The following is a 27,541-nucleotide window of genomic DNA, read 5'->3' on the forward strand; positions in this document are numbered from 1 at the left end:
ACATTATTTCTTGTTTAAATGCCCTTGCTTAGCTAGCAAGGTTCCGAATCAAGATAGCTCTGTTGCACTACAGTCGCTGAGGTCAACTCACTCTCACCTATCAGACTGACCTGTAACTGACTTGGAATGTCCTGAACCACCATTTCAGTAGCAGGCGCCTTCTGAAACACCATAACAACTTTTAAATTCATCTGATATTCAAAGCATAATATTTAATTGTGTTGTGGATGGTTTTAAAGGAAAGCTGTTCTCTGACATGCTTCCATAGAATTTTTTAAACGATGAAATGCTGTTACAACTCTACATTTAGCTGCTGCTTATCCCCAAGCTTAGTAGTAATGAGAAAATTAACAGCGTTTAAGAAGCACTGAGCCTCTTAGGATGAAAGATACCCTCATAGGATTTTCTATTTAAATCTCAGATACATACCTCTCTAAGGTACCCTTATCTTGATAAAGGAGAAACAGCCACAACCTCAAGGTAACAAGTAAAATCCACGGAAATGAACAAGCTGTTAAAACTCAGCCTTCACACTGCAGCCATATCCCAAAGGGTTTGGGAACATCCAACTGTATTGATATATCACACAGATTTATTTTTTTTACTTCTGTATATTCAAGTATGTTTCTGTAAATTTCTGTAAAGTCTCAAAAAGGAAATTAAATACCTATTTAGCAATGGTAGGTATGTATGCATTTTAAGTCAAGCATGTGAGTAAATGCTCTGCTAGTAAGAATTCTCGACCAGATGTTGGGCAATCTTATGACACATGATCTCTCTCAACCAGTGCTTGAAGCAATTATAATTTATGAGCAAGTGGTTTCACATCCTGTGGTACTGTTTTTTAACCAGGTTTTAAAAAGCCCCATCCCTGCATTCTCATGGAGAAAAAGAAAAAAAACAGTCAGGAATGTTTTGTCCAATGATAATACTTCCCAATATGGCCCGTGATGTAAAACTTGATGAAGTTGTACCATTACAGAAGGAAGGAACAAGCACATTAAAGGTAAAAGCATCTAGTTTTGTCACTGACAGCTTTTGAATTTGGTCATATTGCTTATTTGTTCTGTGGTCCAGCTTCCGCTTTACTTGTGTGCTACAGATGCTCCTTTGTTTTTTCTTTCACTTTGTACATTTCTGTACTGCAGCTAGGAAAGCTCGGGTCCTTGATGGAATGAGAATTACAAAAACGCAATAGTTACATTTGCGGTTACAGACAAAGAGGAGATAAATGAGACAAAATTTTGAACGCCGTTTTAGTTTTTAGCCTTCGTTATCTGATCAGGTATCCAGTACATAGAATAATTTTCTAACAATCCAGCATGCAGCAACAAGCATTTTTTAAAAACAAAATCTTTTTTTTTTTTTTTTTTTTTTTAAACTTTCTATATTTATTTTCCAAAAGTTGACAACAAGAACAGAATTCACATACAGAAAAACATACATTTCACTAAAAAGTTCTCATGGAGTTTGTCAAAAACAAATCCTTTTTAGAGACTAAGCAGGAGCTGACACATTACATGCTGTCAATTTCAGTTTTCAATTTATTTATTTTTTTGTATCCTAAGACTTCCAGTAGATTATGTCCCCCCACCCAGCTCCTCCTCAAAATAAATAAATAGAATTGGTCTTTTGTCCATGCTCCTGTCCATATGCAACTTACTCCACAGAGCACTTCATTTGGGACAAAAAATAAAAGTCATTACCTCATTAGATGTCTCTATTCAGAAGTTCTGACAGCATTGCACTTCTTACTTGGTAGCTACTTCATTCAAAAAAGCCTTGACTCCCTCCTAAATTCTCTCTCATGCTGTTCCTCTGTCCAAAAGCGTTGTATCTGTCAGGGTGTGTTTCTAACACTGGGATCAGTACTCTCTGTTCTTAGGAATTTTCCACTGAACATACACCTAAGTCAGTCAATATCTGATTTCAGGTTTCCTTTTACTAGAGCTGAAATGTATGAAAACATATGACTATTTCACATTGTCCCTGCATGTGAATTTAATTTTAAGGTGGATATGGTATATTTTGAATAAAACATTTCTAGATGGTCCAAAAAGAAACCTCATCGTGCAAACAAAAAAATCTAGCCAAAACCCAAGGTTAATTTAATATAGGCAGTGGCTTAAATTCCAAAGATCCATTTCATTATTTTTTTTTTCTCTCTCTCAAATCTAGCACTTTGGCTTCTTACTAACAAGAACATAGAATTCTAGTACCAGGTATACATTTTCTAGTTTAAGTCACTTCTTCTGCAGAACGGAGCAGCATCAGGACAGTCAGACTCCTAATATCAGAAAATGGACATGTGAGGGGATTTGTCTAACAAATTCTAGATCCACTAACAAGCAGTGAAATGTTACAGATTGGTCTATGACTTTAGAAAGTTACTATTTATTTTCTTGGAAAAGAATACTGATATTAAAGTCAGACAAATTTATTTCCTGACTATATTCAACTTTTGCCATTTTAAAATAATCGATATTTAAAAGTTCCCCTGTGATTGAAGTAAGCCTTAGTGAGTCACATTAAATAAAATATTGTATTTTTTTTTCCTATCTTCTTCCTTAAATTTATGCTTTGAACTGATCCCTGGAAACTGCAGCCAATTTCATTCCAATAACGTTTTTTAAAGTGAGATCATTAAATCAAAGTGTAGCTTGAGAAATGGCCCTATGGACCACATGATACACAAGAAAAAGCACATGATAGTCAGGAAAGATATTTCCATTTTTAACCCCACTTTTTTTTTTTGTGTTTGTTTTGTTTTTGTTAAATTGTTGATACTTTCACAAGTGAAATGAAATGTTCTCTCAAGTTCCATTAAGCAAAACATCTAAAATTAGCAAATCCACCTGAGCCAGTGCCAAAAGCATTCTACTTACAACAGATGCTCCGATTTATTTCATCACACATGAATACTGTCATAAATTTCCATTCTTTAATGGCATCATGTAACATATTATGGGATAGTCCAACTTCTTTAGCATAGTTTGTTTAATTAAGCAAGGGTGAACAAGTTTTATCTTCATAGACATTATATTCAGAAAAAAATATAAATGAGTCAAACACTTTTGTTTCTAAAATTCTAGTTCTTAAAGCACTTGGATAAAATCTTCTGCCTAACAATCCATGTCATAAATCTGTACAAGTAGATATGAACGCCAATGACAGTATGACTTTCCTTCCAACTGTGACACCTTGGACAACATTTAGCTAAGACTTAGGCAGTTGTCATTTGACTTTCACAAAAGGAACATAAAAATTTTACAAAATGAACTGATACCTGACAAGTTCCTCATTTCAAACACACTTTCCCAGACTGAAAAATATTTTTTGATTCAGAATGTGTCAGATTTGAGAAAAATTTACTTGTCATGAAGTCTAACCTGCAGATGCACCCACTTAGCATCTTCAGAAGAATTCTAACGATGAACTTGCAAGTGGAGAAATAAATAACATATTTCAAGAGAATAGTTTAATATCTAATTAAAATTCTATGGACTCTCCAGTTCTGCAAGTCTCTGAGAAAACTAAAACTGGGGAAGAGAATATTTTGAAAGAGCCTTGGGGTATTTTCAAAAATAAAGCTATCATTACATAGAAAATAAGTGACTTTGGTCTTTAATTCATACATACAATAGATTGTTTAAATTCAAGGTTCCTGAAAATTCTTTGAAAATCTGATTTACATGTACAGAAAAACTAATTTCAGTATTTACATAATTCTTTTGCCCTATTTCCATCAAACCTTCCCCAGTAACAAAAATTTCTATGGCAGTAGTAAAAACGGACACGGAATTATTAGAACTGACTTCTTAAATGCACTTTCACCTTCTTAAGTAGGCAAAGCAACACCAGAAAAATATTTGGAGAAAAAGTACCATTTATTTACCCACACACAGTGTGTCAAGACTCAAGATGTCTTCTTTAACCATCCCTTTGTCATTTTATACAATTTCTTTACACTGTAAATCACAGATTTTTTTGCTCCTAGAAGAAAAAAACAAAACACAATTACGAGAAATCATCAAAATTTTGGAAGACCAACTCAAATAATAGATTGCTTCTACATGAAGTAAAATCTTTTCCTGGAAGAATGACAATAACCTAATATGTCATGTAGACATGCAATAACCTTGTCACAGTCATAACACAGTAAATAATGACACAAAACCACTTTAAATGGTATCAAAGCAAGCAAAAGAGAACAGGATCATTCTGAAGACCTGACAACACTGCACACAAACACGTACAGAGAGCAGCAAAGGCACAGCATCTGTAGGAATGCATGATGCAACTCCTAACTAGTAGCGATGGAAACTTGTAACATCTATCACTGTTCTTAAAATGCTACATATACAAAGGCTTTTACACCATTTGTGCCTGCTGCAGATGCTCCCCAAACCAACACACTGTCCTTTTCAAGCCCTCCCTAATCCATTATTGGCATGCCCAGCTGTGTAGGAACATATTCTGGCCTGGCAATGGACCCCAGCAACCTGGTAGCCTATATTACACAGCAGGACACACAGCCAGAACTATTTAGAGGACTCCAGGCCGTTATGCATTCAGGTTAATGAGCAGGCCACATCTGTATGAGGAATTTAGTCACTGAAGCAAGTCCTCTCCAGAGGCTGAAGCCCACCAGGTCATGCAGATTGGCTGCGCATGTTTGGGTAAAGTTTTACTGGAGGGACAATGGGGAAGAAAGAGAGCGAGAGAGACCAGAATATAGCCAGGACAAAAGAAGAGTTTGCTCAAGCAAGACAAGCAAACTACACACAACTTGTAGACACGTTTTATGCTTCCAAATCCCAACTTCTTCTAAGCAGATTTTAGTTAGCCTTGCCTGATGCTGTGCTCCAAGCTTAAGAGGCACCTGGTTGCCTTGTTGTAAAGTTGTGAAGTGTAACCACACCGCAGCAATTTCAAAGCATCACACTGATGCCCATTTTGATTTAACATAATCTAACACTGCACACCACCAGAAGTTTCCCCAAGGCAGTTTCAACCCCTAAGGAGAAATAGACCCACAGCATTGCTATTAAAAAGCTTGCAAATTAGAAGCAAAAAAGAGTACCATTTTTTCATAGGAAACATGCCGCTGACTCTTAGGGTAGAAATCTATTCTGGTTTCAACAGGTTGTGAAGTACATTATAACCTCCTTGTGTATTTTGTTATTGCCTCATCCGAGCTAATGGCAGCTACCATTTCATAACTGAGGGAACAAGTGCGTCTGCAAGAGATCAAAACTCCTCAACTTGCACAACGAAATGACATCTGTGTCCTTAGGTAAAAAGAAGTAACACTGAAATGATGATGGGTATGGAGAACCAGGTTAATAAGGCATGTACCATACCAGGTGAAGCCTGGTAAAATGAAAGAAGCAAAAATAACACTGAGATGATGACAGATGCCACGATTTGGCAACACTGCCAGTGTCAGAAGTACACTGTGGACACCGGTATGAATACCTTCTCACGGGGATGTTATCTAGAATAATTTTGCTTCGGAGTTACTTGCCTAGTGCTGGCTTATAATAAACCTTGTGTTAAGCTGGAGTAGCTGTGATATGCTGGCATCATCCCACAGCAGCCCACAAGTAGAGCACTGTGGCACCGCACCCTGCCATTACACCAGGCCTTCAATGCAGGCAGGCATTTCTCCGTTTTCACAAGGATACAGAAGGATTTTGCAGCAGCCATTGCCTCCAAGCTTTTACAAGTTTTAGACAGACAGGATTGAGGATGACTCCCACATAATTTGTAAAGCACATCCTTAGTTAGACAGATCCTGAATTTCTATCAGACATGAGCCTTCTCCTACAGACCTACTGTAAACAACAACAGCAAAAAAAAAAAAAAAGACAACATTTTACTGGGTTTAGTCATCTGGTATTTGAAAAATTAAGATGTTGTTCATCTTGGCATTTCAGCAGGGTTCTGAGCTCCTAGCCAGTGGAGCTTTCCTTCTTCCAGCTTTTGCCATTTTTTTAAAATTAAAAATACCCTCCAAAAATCCCCACCACCACACAGTGACTTTCCGGATTACTACCAAGTGTAAACACTTAAAAATTCAAAACTGAAAATGGAAGTTTTTCATGCTGCTCTTTGGTCTCGGTGCTTATATGCACAGATGGAAAGCCTATTCCCAGTACACTCTACTTACTAGTTTTTCTGATGTTTATTAAGCAGCACACAGGTTACCTGAAAGGACTGACTAAAGCCCACAGAAGCAGTGTAGCAAAAATCCCACAGTATGACACACCAGAACACAAGGAAAGATCTTCTGGAACAAATTAGACTCAAGTTTAGCTGTCGCATTGCACTTTTGAGGGAAAAATTGATATGACAATGTTTGAATTTAAAGAGACCTTAGAAAATAAACCAAATAAAGATAAACAGTCTTAAGTGAAAGATGCTTTCATTATTAGTAGTCTAGAGTCACAAAAATCAAATAAGCATGCAGTAATGTGGAAAAGCACATGCTATACTTATGAACAACTGTTTAAAAAACCTTTCATAACAAATCATAACATATATGTTGTATTTAATCATTTGTACCCGTGTATCTAGTTTATCTAGTTGCAATTTAAATAAACTCAACTTTAGCTTTTGCAAGGCATCCTTCATAGATATATTTTCAACTTACAGAATCATGTGCATCCCATATGTAAGGTTAAACTTTCCTATATTTAACAATCTTTTTTTTTGTTTTTGTTTTTTAACTAAAAGCAAGCACACTAATGAAGTCACGATGTTATCCTTTTGCAGCATCTCAAATAACAAGTAAATAATCGTGTAAGTTCCAGAGCACCTCTCACATCTGCATTGAAATTACATGCAGTATACAAATTCCAGCCGCAGAACAAGGCCAGACCGAGCTTAGGCATAGCACATAAATGAAGTAAATGGTTCTCATCTCAAAAGTTAAAACTATGTAACTGTATAGCTTTGACAGTTACTGTCCAATCTCCTAGGTACTGTACTTCCAGGATACAGCCCCTCGAATACTGCAGTTGCAGTGCCAGAATCGAGGTTCTGCCATTCCAATGAAGTCAGTGTACCTGTGGAAGCACAATATATATAGCATGTGGCAAAGCAACAGTAACACAGCTGCTACAGCCCTGCATGACTGTAATTAACTGTGCTGGCACTGCAGCCTGCGAGTCAGCTTGTTCCATCAGCTTGCCAACCTACTCTGTCTCTTGCAGCAGCTCGACATTAAGAGATTTTTCTCCATATTTTCCCCCTGCAGGGAGAACTCTGTCGAACTCCACCCACTACAGCCTTGAACCTAGCATCTTATGTAATAAGATGCTTACATTTCTGCCCCAGCACATCATGCTACAAAGCAAAATACAGGTTTATACATACAGCTGGTTTCTTAAAGCAGCCCTCAGGGTGATGAGTCACATCTGTAGTAAAAGTTAATGGTTGTAATTATGGCTCAGTCTCAGAATCCAAAGCAGTTGGACCACATGAAAATGTCTTTCTACTTTAGCTATGAATCTATGGCTTGGTGGTTCCAACTCCCCTTTAGATTTTTCCACTATATGATAGAGAACAAAGACCCAATGCACATGGAATCAAGACCACAAAACTTCAGTGTAAACATCAGTTGTATCTGTTTTTGCTTAAAAGTCCCATGTTCCTTTCATTAGAAATGTTAGTAATTTGGCTATAATATAGCACTATCTTACAGGTCCCCCAAAGTTTCCCTCTAGATATATCTGGATGCAGTATTCTTTATTTTCTTCACTGCTGAAGAGCTGTCATGCTATACAGTGGATGCAAATATTTATATATTGTTAGTATATCATGCACAGACGTGCAAATGTTTTACACATTTGCAGTGCATTACAGTTTAATGCAGTATTTGTTTTGTTCAGGCAGCTGAAGAAGAGAGAAGTTACTACAAATCTACAGAGTATTTTATATAATGCCGCTCCTTATAATTTAAAGAAAATATTTCCATGAAGACACAGTATCCTAACATCCCAACTGTAAGGAAACAAATGTTATTCAGAGCAGCTAAAAGCGTTTGTGTTAAAAGATGACCAATCGCTTCAACTGATGATACATTCCTAATATTTTGGTTTTTAGACACTTTCAAGGCTTACAGTGTTCCTTTAGTAAGATATAACGAAATTTAAGCTAAAGTATCAACATCTCCTTCACAGCAAAACAGAAGAACTTCAGAGTCAGTTCCCAAAGACCATGCAGACTCTGGGTATGTGGGAAAATAAATCAAATGATTGTGCCATCTCTAATGGGAAACAGAGAGGCATGCTTACCACAGACTCAAAAAAAGAAATGTACAGGCACACTTTCAAAAACTAAATAGGGCATTTAACAACAAACAAAAACATAGAGCCTGAGCTCAACTCTAAAACCAAATGGGCAGAGAAAGATGAAAAGAGTTCTCCTAAATGGGTTGAAATTCTTTATTTTGCCTGTGCTCTTTGCCAACAACATTAATACACAGCGTGCCATCTCAGTAACAACTATTCCCAATTTAACATTTAATTTAGGCACATGCTTTACATTGGACTACTATGTTACAGACCAGAAATCAAGCATATTTTTCTTATGTTTTTAAGATAAAAGAATCAGTTAAGGAGACAATTTTGTGTCCCTCTAAACATTAAAAAAAAAAAAAAAAAAAAGATGGCCACAGATTGAAAATTAATTCGTTCACATGTATACACACAGGACAAAAGTACTTATATAGTTACCAGGAATGGAAAGAAGAAAATAGGCAGAACTTATTTAATGGAAAAAACTGATTTCACAATCAATTTTTCACAATTTTCACAAAACAAATAGTTCTCAGGGGCACAGAACATTAGAGGAGATTTGGTCAAAGAATGAAGAAATGCAGCACCCCTAGAGATCAAATTTAATACCTGAACACCTTCCTATGATACACACTTCTTCCATGAGTCAAAGAAATACTTTCTACATAGAATCCACGCTGTTTTGTCTGCGTATAGTGTGCACCTACATGAGTGGTAGCTGATAAAAGCCCCAAAGGGCACAGCAACGTGAAGAGCATTAACGCCTGCCCCCTAGCGACACGTGTTTCAAATTAAGAAACCGCGACTGAGAGATCTTCATTTGAAGATACAGCAAGACTTCAGATAAGCTCGATCAGGAAAGTCTGAAGAGAAATATTAAAAAAAAAAAAAAAAAAAAAAACACACCCAAAAAGCTTCTACCTCTAGGCTAACTAAGCCCAAACAAATGGAAACCTGAACTCCTGGGGAAAAAATCACTGAAGATCATAAAAACCCTCAACATGAAAAAGTGACATCAGAAACTTGGTCAGTTACATTTCATTTCTTCATTAACATGCACTAGAATTTAGGGCTTTATTTACATAACTACTGCTTCTGTCCATCTTCAGTATATGCAACTGACAATGTTCTGGTAAGGCCACCCTGCAGGCTGCACGCGTTACAGATGCTTCTGATTGATGCCAAGTAGGGGATCAGGACACCCCAACTCCAGCCAGGCTGGTCTGCACAGCAGCGCTCAGGAAGGCTACCTCTACATTCATTAAACAATGTTCAGGAGCTAGGAAATGCCAGAACTGGGCCTTTTTTCAAATCTAACTCATCTCCCTCAGCACGTAGTCTTTGCGTAACCTGAAGAGATCAATCCTGAATTCAGTTCCTAACAGATTCAGCCAGGTTCTGGCAGAACTGCATTAATACAGTTAAAACAAACAAAATCATGCTAAGAGTAAAAAAATGAAGCTCCACCAAACCTCTCTCAAATTTGTCTTGTGTTCAAAGCAAAGGATCAAGCTTTGCTTGACCTGAATCAAACTGCAAAGATGCATTGGCAGAAAATACACGTTTGTTATTTACATTTATTCTATGTAACTAGCTGGTTAGAAGACAACTAAATTTTATTCTGAAGAAAAAAAAAAAAAAAAAGCCACTACATAAAGGAAAAAGCAGTTAAGACAAAAGTGAAGAGGAGGCATTTCAGGTGCACAAAACAGAAAATATGGTAAAAAATGACAAATCCTGTTAAAAACATGCATTAGGACCCCCCAGAAGTCCTAGTAATAATACAGGCTGCAAGCGATTTACTGAATGACACATAAAAGGAGCTAACAGTTCCCAGAGGTGATTTTCTGTCTATCACGATTTAGACAGATGGAGAGCATAAACAATTTGACAAATCTTAACCACTTTTATTCACATTCCTGCAGTTACATATAAGCAGCTCTGCTCCATGGCTCAGCCAGGCTGCTGGCTTTCACAAGCACTGAATTCACACACGGTGACACCTCTTCACACCCCTCCCCTTCAATTATTTTGCTCTACAAAATCTATTCTCTATGGATTCAGAAACAGACTGGTTACAAGCTGATATTTCTAAAAGCCTCATGTTGCAACACAAGTCTTAACCATTAGCAGGTAATTTTGGCAACAAATCCTAAAAATAATGCTTCACTTATTTAGTTGGAAAACTTGCATTAGGAAGTCATATATGTGGTACATCTAGCTCACACAACAAAAGTTTGCTTTTACAAATTGAGGTATGTCCTTCTGCTCCTCCAAGTACAAAGCTGGGCAATAATTTTGTTATACTTCTTTCCCATAATAGAACTGGACTATTAACAGATTCATAAGAAGTACAACTGTTCCTGCTTACTTTACCCAGCAAACCACTAATGGTCCTGAACACTGCAACTTGTGCTTCTTACAAGGAGATATCAGTGCAACCAACTTTGGAAGCGAACAGCAACTGCAGAAATCTGGATAAAGATCACTTAGTAAGAATGTATAAAAGCTGCTTTTAAAACTAGTAACGACATTGCTTGTATATAATTGCTTCGTGGAAAATATAGCATAGGTATGAATGAGGTCAGACTAGAATATGAGCAACTTCATGCAAGCCTCAAGATTTTTTTATTTTGCAGGAATTAAAATGAGATCATGAGTTTGTCTGTTTTTAAGGTAATGAAGACTCAGGTTAAGCCTTTCTTTTGAATTGAGGTGCAGTTCATTCAGCTTCTTAAATGTAAAAAACAGAGCATCTTAAAACTAGATTTATTCCAGAACTCAGAAAGACAGGATGAAGCTTCAGCTATGTAATTGGCAGTAACTTTTGTTCAGTTAGGAGGGTTTTGGTAGCTGAAAAACATCCCTCATTTTCCCATGCTTCTACAAAGCAAGTCCTTTTTTGCCTTCTACATCTTCTCTCACACTGACTTTTAACACTCGACTCTCCTTCTAAAGTAATTCCTTCTGAACTATGAGAGTTACAGTAATATCCAATACTCACAAAGTATGTATGTTTAGTTTGGAGTACAGAGGGTATCTGAACACACACGTCTTCTGAACTCGGACAGAAACTTCAGATCCTGTCAAACTCTTCTCACTGTACACTCAACCCCTATTTTATAATGAGCTAACCTGACAGTCTACATAACATCAGTACAATGTATTTATCATTTAGGGATCCAACCACATGTAGAAGGTCAGAGGGAATTATGATTTTTTTTTTAAATAAAAGAAGAGCAGAAGCAGTGCACATCAGATAAATATAAAAGGAAAGTGAAGTCAAAGATTTTTGTTGTTTTGGTTTGTCCTTTTTTATTATTTTTTATTGTTATTGAAGTCATGTAGACTCCAATTCCTTTTGACATTTTACAATTTCTCAATAGTTACTGAAAGCAGAAATATCTATTTCTTATTTCCATAAACTTCCAATATTGTCATTAGGCACCCAAAAAGTTTATTCTTTAAACTCTCAAGCAAGGCAATCTTGGGGCCCTAAAAATTTTACTTTGTAAAATCAGAAAGCCTACATGGATAGAAGCCACACACATACTTACCAGCTGTTAGTATGGTTTTAGCACTTTGCACTATACTAGAAGATCTCACAATTCCTGAAATGCCTGCAGATAGAAAAGCATACAGATGTTATCCATCTCAGAAGTTCTGTGTATGATGCAATTCATTCATCTAGCATTCACACTATTTCTCTAAAATGATCAGTCAAAGGATTCATAATTATGTTCCAGAGTTATGTTCCATCTAAGCACTGTCTAGATCAGAACAAATTATACTCATTGTTTATGTCAGTATGAAATTGGGATTTTGCACTTCTCTTGTCAAGTAGATATGTTTATATTGTACAGCATCTGACTAGCTTTTTAAATGATTGACTTTTAGAGACAACACTCGTTTACCACTTCACACTGCAGCACATTCAGTTTCCATTCTACAGAGGTCTTTAGGTGTAAATGGAATAGCGTATAAAATGATACTTGCAAGAAAATAAAAGCTTTAAGAATTTATATTTGCGCTAATGCATAAAAGCCTACTGATATGTGCAGAACAAAAGTACTGTACATTATTAAATACTTAAAAATGAAGGAAGGCAGTCCCAGAGTTAGTCTTCCAAACTAAAAGTTATTTTTCTGCATTAACCAGAACATAGAGTACAGTATTATTTCTAAAACCTTCTTTCAAAGGCACTTCTGTAAAGAGCAAAACCTAAGGATACCCATGAACAAGTAAGAGGAATACAATATTCCACATGCATAAATTTTATTTATTTATTTTTGGGATGGGGGAACAAGTCATGCTGAGCTAGTAAAACATCTAGGGAAAATGTAATTCAACTTGAGTACTCAGCTTAGTCTGGTAAGGTTACCAAATGGTTTTCTCTGCTCTTTATCCAAATGCTTGAATGAGAAAATTCCTTTGGCAACAAAACTGAAAGAGAGGTTTTGATTTGTCCTTCTGAGAGTATAAACTGCTTGGCTGGAGAAGACTGGATCTATCAAACGTTTTGACATTTAAGTGTTGCATTCCTGTCCACAAACCGTAGTATCAGCCATGCCTGTAATATCCACATAAGTACAACTAGCAGAATAAGTAGCTCAGGGCGGACAACAGAGTTGTAAAACTCACAGCCTGCTCCCAGATTCGGCTATTATCACACTACTGTTGCAGTACATCCCCAGTAGCACAAGAGCTGACAGACTGACATAAAAGAAGCTGGACATCCTAGATGGCCAGGTGCAATGCGTCCTAGACTGTCAATGGAGAAGAGAGCTGAGACTCTTTCTCCTCCCACCCCCCCACCCCAAAAGAGAAATCAGTGCAAGAGCTCCCTCTGCAGTTGGCTCCTGTCTTGCGGCTCTCAGGCATCCACACATCGATGCTCAAAGAACTTGCAAAATCGCTGCCTGGATCTAAGATGTATCAAAGTACAAAGGACTGTTCAAGTACTAAACATTTTCATTTATCTGCAGAATAAGCTTTAACTTGCTTGTACAACAACCTTGTCTCAGAGAAGCTACCTGTGATGATGAGAAGCACCTCAATCTTTTTCCTCAAAGCTTCAGTTCTCTGCCAGAGCACCAGATATCTGGACGAACTATTAATTGCAAAGGGTAATGCCAGCAAGCTAGAAAATACAGCACCACATTGTATGACTGGGAGAATATACAGCTTAATATTTAAATGAAGTTATGCCAGCCAATGAAATCCTGAAGCATACCGCAGTTAGATAGTCTAAGTAGGTCAGAGACTATTTCTGTCAAGATACAAAATAAAACTCTTAGCATTTCTACTGATATAGAAAGGTATTTTCCATTATTTCAGGGACCTTGTTTGCAAACAAACAGTAGAATACGCTTTTAAAAACTTATTACAAGATTAACTTCTTATTGTCTTACTCCTTCTGGCTAAATCATCCTTCTGAATTAGAAGAACATATACCATAAATCTTTATATCTATCATGTCTTAAAGGGGATTACAGACAGGCCTACCTTGATGCACCACTAATCCACAATCAGGGTCATGGGCAACTTGCAGTAAAATTTCTTCCACATCTCTGTTTTTTCCAGGAGGGTCTACCAGAGAAGTTATCTTTTGTTGCAGATTCTTTGGCAAAGCCATGAGTTGTGTGAATTGACCTTCTGGGCTTTTATCAATCTGAACGTTATTAAAAAATAAGACAGTAAAAACAAAAATTCAGCATTAACAAAGTAATTTCTATTCAAAGAAATCATGAAAGTCTTCTGGCTATCTTTGGCCTGTGATAAATACCTCAGAGAACTCTATCAATTTCACATGTAAGTTATTGACAATGCTAATGAAAACTCTCCATGTGCTGGCAAACGCAGTGTCCCAGTTCTAAACTGGAAGAATAACTCAATGGAAAGACGTTAACTTCCATCCAAGGGAAGCCTAAAGTATAAACAGAATCTTACTGCCCCTGCAAGAAACTTCTCATTGAAACTGTACCATTTCTGCTCTATCCAATTTCCTCTGGAACATAAGAACATGAAAATGAGAGAAAATGTTCCCAAAAGACCACTTAGCTCTGTTTCTTCTGCTGAATATAATCAAACCAAACACACACACACAGTTTACTTTGAAAAACATTTTCTCTTCTTTAAACACAAACCACATCTGGTTTGAGTAATTTGAAGGAAACACTCATTTCACATTTTCCAATCTAAATCAGAAATTCAGTGACCCTGTTTTGAATACAATGATACCAACATGCAGGCCTGTACATGTTGATACAAAACGTAAGCACAAATATTGAAAAATGTTTAACGGGAAAGGGCTCTCCAAAATGGGGGGAAAACATTAAGAGTCTGAGTACTCCCACACATCTTTTTACACATTTCTTGGAGGCATCGGTCAGGAGTTTAGTTGTCCTGTACTCCCTCTAGTCAATTGGAAGAAAATGATATCCAGATGAATCACCCACTGACTACAGAGGGAGTCAACAATGCACAGGCTTTTAACATTATGTGGGAGGAATCCATGCCTGAAACAGAACTATAAGAACTAGTGTCTGACTTCAATTGTTTTTAAGGAATCTTCTAAAAAAGATTTTTCTCTGTAATTCTGAAGATGTGTCCTTGGAGAGGGTGGTTTCTATTCTCTGTTAAGCAGCATTCCAGATAGAAGTTATCCATTTCAGTCTGGGGAATAATGGCAAATAACCACCACAAAACATGAAGAATAAACTATACAACAGTATATACTCAATACAACAGTAAAAGGATGGCATTTCATCCACAGCCTCAATGACTAGTACAGAATTCCAAACAGATGTATTATCTAACAATATATTTCTAGTATGATACCAGATTTTGTTCCAAGGTAATGTAACAGGGAATAGTATTCTAACTAGTCATTTTCTTGGAGGAAGCAGCATTAGTTCTTTTCAAAATTCATTTAAATATTTCTGTTAAAGCATTCAAAAGTACATTGTTAAGAAAACATGGAGACAGCTGCAGCATAATATAGATTTGCCTTTGCAGTACTCCAAAGAGCTGCAGTAGAAATGTTTACTATACTCAAACTTGCTTGTATCTCTAACAGCTTCCTTCAGTTTCTTACAGACACATCCTAAAAGGAGGCATTAGTGAGATGCTTACCAAGTTGACCCTGAGGACAGAGAACTCATATCCATGAGACAACTCATGTTATTTGTAACTTAATGTTGAAATGCATATCACAGCTGAATATTAGCACAAAGATGTGCATACTACAAGAAAAAATTACAAACAGCCCCCCCCAACTGTGACATCCCGCCCCTAATTGCCATGTTTCACTTATACCTTAAGCCACAAGGATGGAATTCAAGACAGTGGTCATTCTGGACACCTGTTTTCTGACTATTAGGAAGAGATTTTTTTTGAGTATGGGTATTTAAAGATAATGCCAGAATTTCAGTTGGTTTTATTCAACTGATATTCATAACTAGCACAAGAGGGTCTTTTTTTTTTTTAAATACACTTTTTGACTGCAGAAAGTTGCACCTCTAAGTTACAGCCTAATCTTTTTAACACAAACCATGTGTTTATTCATCACTTCCTAGACTGCTGTCTCCATATGGTAACCATTAGACCACACATTTTCAACTGCTCTTCTCTTGTTCCCTTGCTAGTGCTCTAGTCCTGTGGCTATGCTCAAAGAAAACAAACAGTAGTTACTACATATGCAGAGACTGGTATTCACAACAAGTTTCCCAATTGCAGAATTAACTCAACAATAGAAACATAATAGCAGGTATAGTGACTACAACTGCGTGCCTTACTGTGGCATAACTCTCGCCTTCTGTCAATGTGATAAAGCATTCCCCCCCACCCCCTTTTTTTTTTTTTTTTTTATAATGTTTTTAAGAAAACCACTTGCCTCTAGCCTTCCCAGATGGTGCTTATACACCACTTGAGGGCAGTCCTGCAATATGTTACTGTATAGCTTCTGAAAATAGGGAACATTAGGTTTCACAATGTTCTGTACTTTCGATCTGTCTTCTCCTATGATCATTCTGAAATCACCTAGTCAAGAAAAGAAAAACAGTTAATTCATTAGGGCAAAACTGAAAACACAAATAAGGAAAATACAACAGAAATGAACACAGTACAAAGCTGTCATCTAAAACTATTCTTCAATTCTATCAGTGCCTACCTAATCGATAAGATTTGTCTTCTCACAGTCAAAAAATACCATCCAAATAACTTCAAGCACAGAAAAGAAACTTCAGAACGGTGATGTGGCCTCTGCTATGCTATAACATCAACCCATGCATCCACATTTGCACTTACATTACAAAAAATTCCAACTTCCAAGTTTAGCCTCCAAAGCAGCAGAAACACAATTACATCCTTTCCAATCATTCATCAATTTCAATGGGTTACTAAACAGTATTAGCGTAACCAGCCCCAACACTTGGTATCCAAAACCAAATAACCTTCATTTTTCCAATTCTGAAAGAAAATAATCTGCATTATCTTTGCACTTCAAGGGCAACACTTGAAATACAGCTAGTAGCAGCCATGGTCAGATTACAATGTCCCTTTTTCTCTTAGACAACTGCTTTGTTAGATTGGAAAAGCAACTCCTTTCAACACCACTGCTACTCTACTCACCTTTACACTTCCTTTTAAGATATACTTTGTGACATGTTCTAATAAGAAGTTTCAATGTCAGTGAAAAGACAACCTATATTACTGTTTACCTACCTCTGCTATGTATTACACCCTGGTAGCATCTAAAATTACGAACTCGGAGTTAGAAGCTCAGTGCTGTCCAAAATCATGAATCAATTCATTGTCACACTTCCCACCGTTAGGAGATAAATGTTGTTGCAAGGTGGCAACTTGCTAGCATTACTTAATTTCAATTTATGCCAACCAGCAAAACTAATAAAAACTTCCCAGAGTACTTCCAGACACTGTCTCACCGCTTTCAAAATGCAACAAAAAAAAATATTTCCCTAATTAAAGCATGAACAACTCTTTTCAGCAGTTATGTACTGCAAGGAGACTGATTAGAGTAACTCAAAAACCAGTGTTGTCTACTAGAATCCTGCCTGAAAAGTTTAAGACTTAGCAAAAAGGCAGCAGAATAAAATATCTATAAACATGTCATTGACAGCTCTTTCCTTGAGCATGCCTGCCTGGGAGTGTTATTGCTTTAGCTGTATTCACCCAGCAGAATCAATTTCAACATCTCATAGCATGCTAACCGATCTGCCAATTTTCTGGTTAATAGCATTGTTTCAAAGGATACCCATAAAATATCTTGGTCACTGGTGCCCACTAAGAATCTAATGACATTCCTGGACAGGTTTCAGATGAGGCAGGTAGCAAACACACGGGCTGTGCAACCCTTCACCATCACTCAAAGAGATAATGGTTCAGAAAAAAAATGCTATGGAAAATCTGAGCAAATTGCAATCTAAACCAAACAGAGAAATACTATGTAAAGAATAGTAACACTCCTCAGTGGAACTAACCTGCAGTTTATAAATGCAGTGTATGTTTTGGCTTGTTTGTTTGTTTGTTAAAAAGGAATGCAAGGCCAAGCTTGCATTTCTATATGAGCAAAGGAAGTGGTGTGTAAAATGCAATTCCAAGCAAACTTGTTCCTAATTATTTCAATAAAGACGTCAATGTTTTAAGAGTAACACTTAATTTTCATAGTTTTATTTTAATGATAATTTTCATACAATTAATTGTGGTTTTAAAGACTCATTTGGAACAAGGGGTTTGGTTTGTTTTTATATATCACTTCATTTCACCACAACCAATCATCCATACCTAGCTGCTTGTAAATCAAGAACAGTTTTGCTTACGTACCTCTACCTATCCCTCAATGAATACACACAGCCTTTCCAAAATGTTATGTACCCAGCAGTAAAATATAGCTAGTGGAGCATGCAAAAGTGTAGGTCCAAACCAAAAGAACATCTGATTTACTACGTATCAGACTACTTGCACACCGTACATGTGGTACAATAGCTCCAACTACAGCTTTTCTCCTCAGAGACTTTAGACACCATATACTAACCAGAATAGGAGAGTCCTGCAATCTGCATATAGAGGTCTTCTTCAGAGAAACTTTCTGGTAACATGAGAAAGGCTGCTGTGACTGCACTCTTCAGATTGCTAACAAGCGCAGCCTGCAGCTTGCCATTCTCATTCTGTGTCAGTATTTTCACCTGAAAAAATCAGAGTAATTGGAAGCAAGACTTCAGGAAAGTGCTACTGAAGACGGAGCTAGAAATGTTACTCAACCCAACATGAAAAATAATAAATTTGAATTAGATCCTATTATTATTGTACAGAAAAGACCTAAGTGTCATCTTCTGTTTACATAGTGGGATAGGGGAACTCTTTCTAGGATCTAATAGTCTGCTACAAAAGGCTGTTTTTACAAACATATTCAGAACTGTTGTAAGCAACAGCCATCAACTATTCTCTGAAGAGCTATTCACCTTTTTCATGCTCATGAATTTAGGATTAATCAAAACAGTAAGTTTAAACGAATAAAAAATATTTCACATGGTATTATGCAATAGGAAAAAAGACCACTGTCACACTGAAAGAGAGTGGTATACCAGAAAAACAGCAAAGTTTTCCTATTCACCTTCCCTATACCTTTTTTTCCAATAGAGGACTCCTTGCTGGTGCTCTACCATATGGTTGAAGCAGCTCCTTAGACATTAGCTCTCCTCCTAGGAGAAGTAGGGTTTTATTTTGCACTTTGTATGAGGAGAACGTCACTGCAATGGGAACTTCACATACATGTGAATGGATCACTGAAGTTGGATGATTCCAAATGCCACAAAGACAAGTTTATCTTCAGGAAACATTCAAACTGTTCAAGACCAACTACAGAATCCAGTAATCTAGGATATGGAAATATACTGTAATAAGAAGCAGATCTTCAGTCAGAAGTCAGCATAGAAAAATATTACTATAGAACATTAGACAGATAAAGTCAGCCCAATTTATAAGGTGACTGACTGTGCCCTTTCAAAACTGACTCCCCCAAGAGTATCTTCCTGTTGTAAGTTTCTTTCATTTTTAAGGATTCAGGTTGGGCAATACTGTCTTTCTTATAAAGGGCAGCTTATTAATATTTGTTTACTCTAGAATATATGAAAATGCAAATCCACCAGCAGTTATGAACAAACGTACCCAATTTGTTTTTTCTCCCCCAGAAGCCCACATGCAAATGATTTGCAATAAAACTTGAAGTTCTGCCCCCAAAATATAACCTGAAAAGGCTAAGGTATCATTTCAAGTAAATATTTTCTTTTGGTGTAAATATTAACAGATTAAGAAAATGAATCCAGATTCAATACGAAAAAAAGAAAAATTAAGAATCTGATATAGCTGCCACACAAAATTCTTCTTATTGAATGCACATCAACAAGGCAATGCCTGGGATGGCTGATAGTATGTTCAGAACTTTATTTCTCCCTGTGGCAAAGTTTTTGAAAGTGTAAAACTAGAACAGTATCTCACTTTGCTGTGGTGGTGAATTCAACAGTATAGAGGTTGCTCACCTCAGGCTTTCTGAACTAATGCATGGTTTTGCCTAACATTAAGTCTATACAGCAGTCTGGAATTGGTCCAGGGTGTTTTTTTTTTTAATTGCTTTGTATTTCCTAGCGTTAAAATGAAGGACAATGATAAAACACACTAAACTACTGTAAATTCATCTCCTGGGAAGCCTTGAATAAATTTGATTTCCTTGAGAAACAGGGAAGTTTACTGAATGCATACTGACTTTTTCAAATACGATCCAATAAACAATAGCATCTGGCCATGAGGACAAACTAATATTTAAAATCTCCAACTAATTCACTTATATCCACTTTCATAGATCGTTGCTACAACAAAGCAATAAAGACAGGCAGAAAAGCAAAGCCTGTGGTGCTAGTCCTCCTTGTGGAAGGCCACAGGCTGGCTTTAGTGAAAAGAGTAATCTCCTTCGCTAAAAATACTCCTTAACATACATCAGATTTTTGTTTTTTTCTCTACGGGAAGCACTATGCAAGGCTTCAATATTTAAAAGCATAAAGCACTGCCACAGCGATACTCTTTAGGAACAAAATTCAAACAGACCAGAGAGCTAGAAAACACAGGAAAATAGAGTGCAATTGTTGGGGGTAAATTTGTAAAAAGCCCACAGTTAAGGAAAACTGTTTCACGATACAGAGAAATTAAGATCAGAACTATTCACACCACATGAGAGAAAGAGAGTCCCATTTATTCTGGTTTTACACTATACATGAAATTCACTTATCTAACACTACAATTAAGACTTTTAAATTATTAAATATTTTCAGTGAGGGATATATTCAGTTTTATAGATAAGCATTATTCCCACTTCACCAACGCAACAGCTTTAAGAAAGAAGTGTTCTATTTTCTCTGCTAGGAAATTCATACCTAAGAAACTGTGAGCATTTGCACGGAAAGATACACACAAACAAAATACAAGAAGAAAATCTCATCATAGAATGAGAGGTTTCAAGAGTGCTATTCCAGTTTGCCAGTTAGCTACACCTACACTCTGCTAAACATCACAGTAAGAGGATTTTTCCATTGTTTTTCGAAGAATGTTTTAAAGTATTTGGACAATGGGGAAATTCTGCAAACTACTGCTCTGTTACTCCTTTGTGGGAATTTTTGCAACACAAAAAACCTAAATTTCCCAACACCCCTTTAAGTAGTACAAAGTACTTCTATATACTATTCATACGCTGCCCTCACCTCACTTCAATTTATTAAACACTTCTCTTAATGGCTTTGGAAGGATAACAGTAAAATACAGCTCCTTTATCACTAACACTATGGTTAACAAAAATTCAGTAGCACTTCAGGTGCTTTTAAAAATCTTCCTCTGAAAACACAGTTCTGTTTCACTTGTCCTTGTTTGTTTTACTTTTTAGTTACATCAGCATTTTTTTCAGGGAACCTGTCAGTTATGAAGAAATTACAACTAAGTTTATTCAAATTTTCAATACAGTTAAACAGGAATTTAGTATACCAGAGTTTTAAATTTAATTTAGCATGAAAAGCCAACAAACTTAACACAAACAAAGAAGCCTGGGAAAAAAAAAGTAGCATTTCTAAGTGGCAACTCCATCTATTCAGCCAAACATTCTGAAAAGATTACTTGGTCAAGGCAAATCAGCCTACAACAGAAACAAAACCTCCAGTAAAAATGACACCAAGATTCCTAAGGCAGAGAATGTTTCATCTCATGTACTAGAATAGCTTGGCTAGCTTTTACTCACAGAGCGACAGATTTGTAATGGAACACCAGAAAGGCACCGAGCTCTTTCTTGTCTACATGACTGAGAAGAAAATTCTCAAACTGTAAAACAAAATTATTCTGGCCTCAGTCAACTGTGTCCAGAACTAGGCACAAATGGCATGTAAGAGATTATAGCAAATACAAAAACAAACCCAACCCGATCTCCTCTCCAAAAGAGGCTTATTGTACATTTTTAAGGAGGAAGAAAATCTTTCTACCACTATCACTTACAGCATGTTTATCAAAACAATCAAATCAGATGCAAAAACAGGAAGAGCAGATGTTTGAAACCTGTAAAAACAAATTTAAATACATTTTGGGGAATGTCTGCAAACACACTGTAACATTGTAAAATCCTAGATAGTGATATTAGAGACCCTACAGGAAGAGACAGTTTAAACACCCACCACATAATCTTTCAGTCAATTTCTATTTTAAATCCTACAGCGTTTATCCAGTGCAAATTCCTATGAGCTTTATGAACATAACTTGTACCAATTCCTTATTTTATCTATTAAGCGCATATGCATGAAGATATATCTGTCTCTTGTTAGCAACCAAGCAAAATATCAAATTATACTTATTGTGCGAGTATGTACTCCTACTGAATTTAATCAGAAGACATAAAGCCCATTTTATATGTACTGAGAAACCCCAAAATAAATCAAAGCTGCAGCAAGTGTAGTTACGCTGAAAATAAACAATCAGTATTCATAGTTGAAGTGAAACTCCTTCAGTTAATTTTCCTCAATGCGTTTAATTTTATTCTTTATAAATGTAACAGCTGTTCAATGTGTTTAGTTTTATTCCATATAAAGACAGCAGCTGTTCTAATCTGCACAATGCCACAATAAGTCACTGGAGATGAGGAAAAGTCAGTTGCGCTCTGACAACCTATTTAAAGTTGCATCCTAAGTTATTCATTAAGAGCATAATTAACTTCTGCTCTATGACTTGCAGAGAGTTGTGTCACCTCCTATTTCCCATTCCTACCCCCCCCAAGAAAATTTAACTTGGCACTGCTGCCATCTGCTGAAAGCACACTGAACCAGACACCTTTGGCAAAGAAAACAATGTTCTTTACATGTTTCAGTTAACTGTAGATATTTAACAAGAGAATGATCTAGACGGTAGCTGCAGAGCAAAGCAGCTTTCATCTTTAAAGGCTTCTATTATTTAACTCAACTTTAAGTTTCCAGGTGACACTAACTTGGGAGGAGCTCCTGACTACATTGAGGATAGTGATACCTTGCAGAGAGATCCTGACAAATTAGAGCTGGGCAATCACTCTTGGGGCACCACAGTAAAAGAAATAGTAATAAAAGTAAGTATTATTCGGTGTCCAAAGGAGGGCAGCAAAGATGGTGAAGGCTCTAGAGGGAGTCTTCTCATGACAGGAGCAGAGCAGGCTGAGGGGGGGCCTCATGGCTGCAGCTCCCTCACGAGGGGAGCAGAGGGGCAGGCGCTGAGCTCTGCTCTCTGGGGACAGCGACAGGACCCGAGAGAACAGCGTGGAGCTGGGACAGGGAAAGGTTTTGCACCCAGAGGGTGGTCAGGCACTGGCACAGGCTCTGCAGGGCAGCAGTCATAGCCCCAAGCCTGCTAGAGTTCAAGCAGTGTTTGGACAACGCTCTCAGACACAGGGTCTAATTTTGGGGTGGTCCTGTGCAGAGCCAGGAGTCGGACTCAATGATCCTCGTGGTCCCTTCCAAATCAGGATATTCTATGATTCTATGAACTGCATTAAATTTTGGTGACTCCTGTTATTTTTTATTTAAGTGTAAATTAATGTTAAATGTAATATTTAAATTTTTAAGGCACTCTGAGTTAGCATAATCCAGTTCCTTAAGATTTACTACAGGCAGAAAACTATTGTTAATATACCTAACTTTATTTTTTTCCATGTAACACAGAATATTAGTAAGGTCTATATTTCACTTTCTTTCTGAGAGATTATCCATCTAGTAGGACTAGACCCCTAAATCAGGGCAGACAATCCCTTCAGTACTGACTCATAGATCACGAACAGTTGAAGTTAAAACTACAAGTGGTAATTTTGCATCCCTGTAATTTCCTGCATTTCAAGAGACATAACTAATAGTTACCGGCTTTTGTAGGCGTCCAGCAACATAGAGGGTTTTCCAGTGAAGTAAATCATCAATCAGGGCATCAGTGCTAATTACACCATATTTTATCATCTGGAGAAAAAAAAGGAAAATAAATGTTTTTGAACAATCGTATCGCTGCACTGTTTTCATTACAGGAAATTTACTATTTTCTGTAACTGCCTTTAATTCTAAGGAACATACACCTCCAATACAATATTGCACACATAAAATTAAAAACATTTTACTGTCTACATCTTGTTTCTTAATCAGCTTTTACTCCCAAGTATTTGAAAATTATTCTCTAATACACCTTTACCATAAAAGCATCTCTTTGATAACACTTAGAGAACTGCTCTTAGATAATAGCATCATACAAAGAAGAGCCACTTAAGTGACATAGCTCCATAGTAAGCTTGGTTTGGGGCTTTTTGTATTTTTTTGGTTAAAAAAAAAAAAAAAAAAAAAGACAGGATAATTGCAAGAAAGCAAGAACACAATACAAGAAGAAGGAGCAATGCAACTACTTACTAGAAAAAAAAAAAAAGTCAAATAGCAACACTGATAGCCTAAAACAAGATAAAGGAGTTCCAAAAGCAAACTTATTTTCTTTACAACTTATTTTTAAGTAAAATAAGTTGTAAAGAAAACCAATGCATGGACATCTACCAAAACACAGGCAGTAAAAAAAAAAAAAAAAAAAAAAAGTCACATTTGCATGCAGTCTGCTGGAAAAAAAAAAAAAAAGTGTAATGGAAGACACAAAGGACCCTCTAAAATCCTTTCTGGAAAGGAAGTTCCAAAAAAACCATTCCCGGATTAATTCCTGAAGGAAAATGTTCTTCAAATCCCAAAGTAACCTAGTCTAGATAGAGACTGACCTGAAGAAATTTGAACATTAAAATGAATCTGTTCTTTAAAAGATTTAAGTTACACTTAGTTTTACACCAGCAAAACTATGCAGTAGTTAGAATACTCCACAGTATCTCTCAAGAGATATAATGGAAAAAAAAAAAAAAAAAGATATGAAGAATTGAAGGATTTCCTATGAAAATATGAAAAATAATGAAGAATTTGTCAGCAATTTGAAATAAATTATAAAGACATTTATGGATACTGTAACTGGGGGAAGGGAAGAAGTATCAGGAAGCTTTTATTATTATTCTTAGAAACTCTTTGATGCTAGAAAACAATTTGTGATTTTTTAGTTGACATTATGGAAGAAGTAAGATGAACTCTTAACAGTTACCAGTTTGTACATCCTGAGTTTCCAAAGATTATCACCAAAGCAAGGCAGCCAAGTCCAGAAATTCTGGATAACAAAGGACCACAGACTGTGATATAACTAGTTATTAGATAGGCAAATAAAGAACCAGGAAGAACCAAATTGCATCACAAAGGTAACTGATCCCTAAAATAAAATCCAATACCCCTTTTGGTGTAAAGAGAACAAAGTTTAAACTCCAAATTCTTGCCTCATCCAGATACCTAAACAAAATTGCAAGTATATAGTAATTTTTTTAAACTAGCTCTCCAGCCTCATATGAGGAGTTCTGACATGTACCCAACGTTACTGCAATTTCGTGCTCTGACAAACTTCAGTTTGTACAAACGGCATTTCTCCCACAACTGTCCTTCATGTAACTTCCAATTTTCTTAACAGAACTTGCTTTTGTTACGTCCAGTTTGTTACCACATGGCAAAAATTACTCCAAATCAGTACCAATAAACACAGATACACACTTCCTTCCCCTGCCTCCTTTCTGCACTCCTCTTTCCAAACACAGTCTACACATAATTGTGGTGTAGGCCTTGCTGGACAAGTACTACTTGCCTGGAATGATTAACTACACCCAAACATCACAGGTAAAGATGTTTGCCATTAAACAACACAGATGTCAATTACAGCTTGCTATGTTAAACACCTGTGGTTTTTGTTTATTTGTTTGTTTTATGTCAAACAAACAGAAAGGATCTAGTTTGCTATTACTATGTGGTCAACTGCTGAATTGAAGGTTGTGTCGTCATCTCCCCCCCCAACACAAAGCAGCGATATACTACTATATGGCCACTGACAAAACTGCAAGTGATAAGGAATGTAAATTCAGGTTCTGAAGTGCTTTAGTTGTGAATTTCAAACATTACCCATGTTTGTAAAGTGCTAGAACAGCTGCTTTTTAATTAGTATGATATTTGTGAAACAGTTTGAGACCTAAATATTGAAAATATCACCAATTAAGCATCAATTGCAGTCTATCAGATGTGCTTCCTGCACAGAAATCTGCTTTAAGCTAATCATTTCAATATTTCATGCACAAACATTTAACTTATTAAAACTCATACTTACCCTACCATTACATGGCACTAAAGTGTTGTAGTAAATCCCTGCTCCATAGCTCTGTATATTACTTATCTGTTTTGGCCCAAAAACTTTTAGGAAGGAATAATGACTCTTGTTCTTTAATAAGTTCATCATATGCCAGGTCACAGAATCATCAACTGCAAACACAAAGTCCAGCATATTGTTCTGTGGATACAGAAAAAAGTACTGGTTTTCAGATCGGGAAGGAAACAATGTTAATCACATTAATCCAATACCTGCATAATAAGCTAGCTACCAGCTAATAATGGTCACTTAATTAAAAACAAGATCGAACACACAAGGCTTAACATTGGACATAACTTGAAGGTTACAATGGAGCTGTATGTTTTTCAGGTCACTCTACCAGTGATGGTCCAAAATTTTCCTTGCCCTCCCAGTTACACCGCCAACCTTCAGCCTTCTGTAACACCGGCAATGCACGACAAGGTCTCAGTAGCACTACTTCCCAGCTCTACTAATAGCTGAAACTGCTAATGAAGAGTACTTTTGCTAATACACATGGCCACAAACTGGGAGATGAGGGCAGATAAGTCAAGAAACTGCACTTCTACTGTACTCGCTTTTATCAACAAAGCAATCCACAGGCTAAAGACTTGTAACATTCAGCACTGTGCTGCTCTCCCAAAGAACACTGTCCACGCATCCCTTTGCACGGAGGAGCTGCAAAATCACCACTCATCCCTACCATAAACCAGTATTTTGAGTAATAGTGCTTCAAATTCCTTAGGCTTTGGAAGTAAGAAACACTTAAAGCCACAATTGTGGAGCATGCTTAACAGGCCAGTGTGAATGCACAGCGCAGCTCAGGAGCTGCTTTAAGAAGTCAAATGCAGGCACGGGGAGATCCCAAGCTGTTCCTAAGTGGCTTGGCCCCCAAACGTGGGCACCCAGAAGCCCTGGGTAACAACACGCTTCGCCACAGGTACACGCATCCTGTGGACAGCACGAACGAGCCTGAGCGCTTCCTTAAAACCAAAACGTAAAAGCTAAAAAAATGCAAAGCTGAGTTGTGAAGCAGGGTTCCCAGGTACGAGATAAAAGGGCAACTGAACGCCTAACTGCCCTCGAGGACTGTCAGCCACAGGCCCACGGCTCCCTGCGGCCCCCGACGCCCCCTGCCCACCAGCTCCCGGTGACTGCGGGCCGGCTCCGCTCCCTGCCTCTCCCCGTGCCCGAGCCGCAGCGGCCCCAGCAGCCCCCGGCCACCCCCGGGGAGGTTACGAGGGGCGTGGAGGGGGGGAGCCGCGCTCACCTCGCTGTGCCCGGCCGAGGGCCCCGCCTGCCGAAAGACGCCGGAGCCGTAGGCGAAGGCCAGGCTGAGCTCCTGGGGGAAGTGCGCCAGGACCCGCCGGAATTTCACCCCCGAGCTCGACAGCACCGGCAGCGCCATGGCGGCCACCTCGGCCGCCTTCCCCCGCCCGCCGGCTGAGGCG

General features: G+C 37.4%; 1 protein-coding gene across 1 annotated transcript; it reads right to left on the reverse strand.

Annotated features, from left to right (window-relative positions):
• Window positions 1–1,236: 1,236 nt before the first annotated feature.
• Window positions 1,237–27,541, reverse strand: TAMM41 (TAM41 mitochondrial translocator assembly and maintenance homolog). The gene is made up of 8 exons (XM_082767812.1): window positions 27,361–27,541; window positions 26,073–26,252; window positions 23,726–23,818; window positions 18,358–18,508; window positions 16,198–16,343; window positions 13,809–13,974; window positions 11,861–11,923; window positions 1,237–3,993 (listed from the first exon to the last, which is right to left on the reverse strand). The coding sequence occupies exons 1-8, from the start codon at window positions 27,496–27,498 to the stop codon at window positions 3,917–3,919; spliced, it is 1,014 nt and encodes a 337-aa protein (XP_082623938.1). The 5' UTR covers window positions 27,499–27,541; the 3' UTR covers window positions 1,237–3,916.

Source organism: Aythya marila (assembly GCF_965140915.1).
Source record: "Aythya marila genome assembly, chromosome: 10".
Lineage (NCBI taxonomy): Eukaryota > Metazoa > Chordata > Aves > Anseriformes > Anatidae > Aythya > Aythya marila.

Coding starts and splice junctions, on each gene's coding strand:
- TAMM41 (XM_082767812.1), bottom strand. CDS start 27,498: ATGGCGCTGCCGGTGCTGTCGAGCTCGGGGGTGAAATTCCGGCGGGTC. Junction 26,253..27,360: donor CCTCGGCCGGGCACAGCGAG/GTGAGCGCGGCT, acceptor CTGTATCCACAG/AACAATATGCTGGACTTTGT. Junction 3,994..11,860: donor TAAAACCATACTAACAGCTG/GTAAGTATGTGT, acceptor TTTTTCTTCTAG/GAGCAAAAAAATCTGTGATT.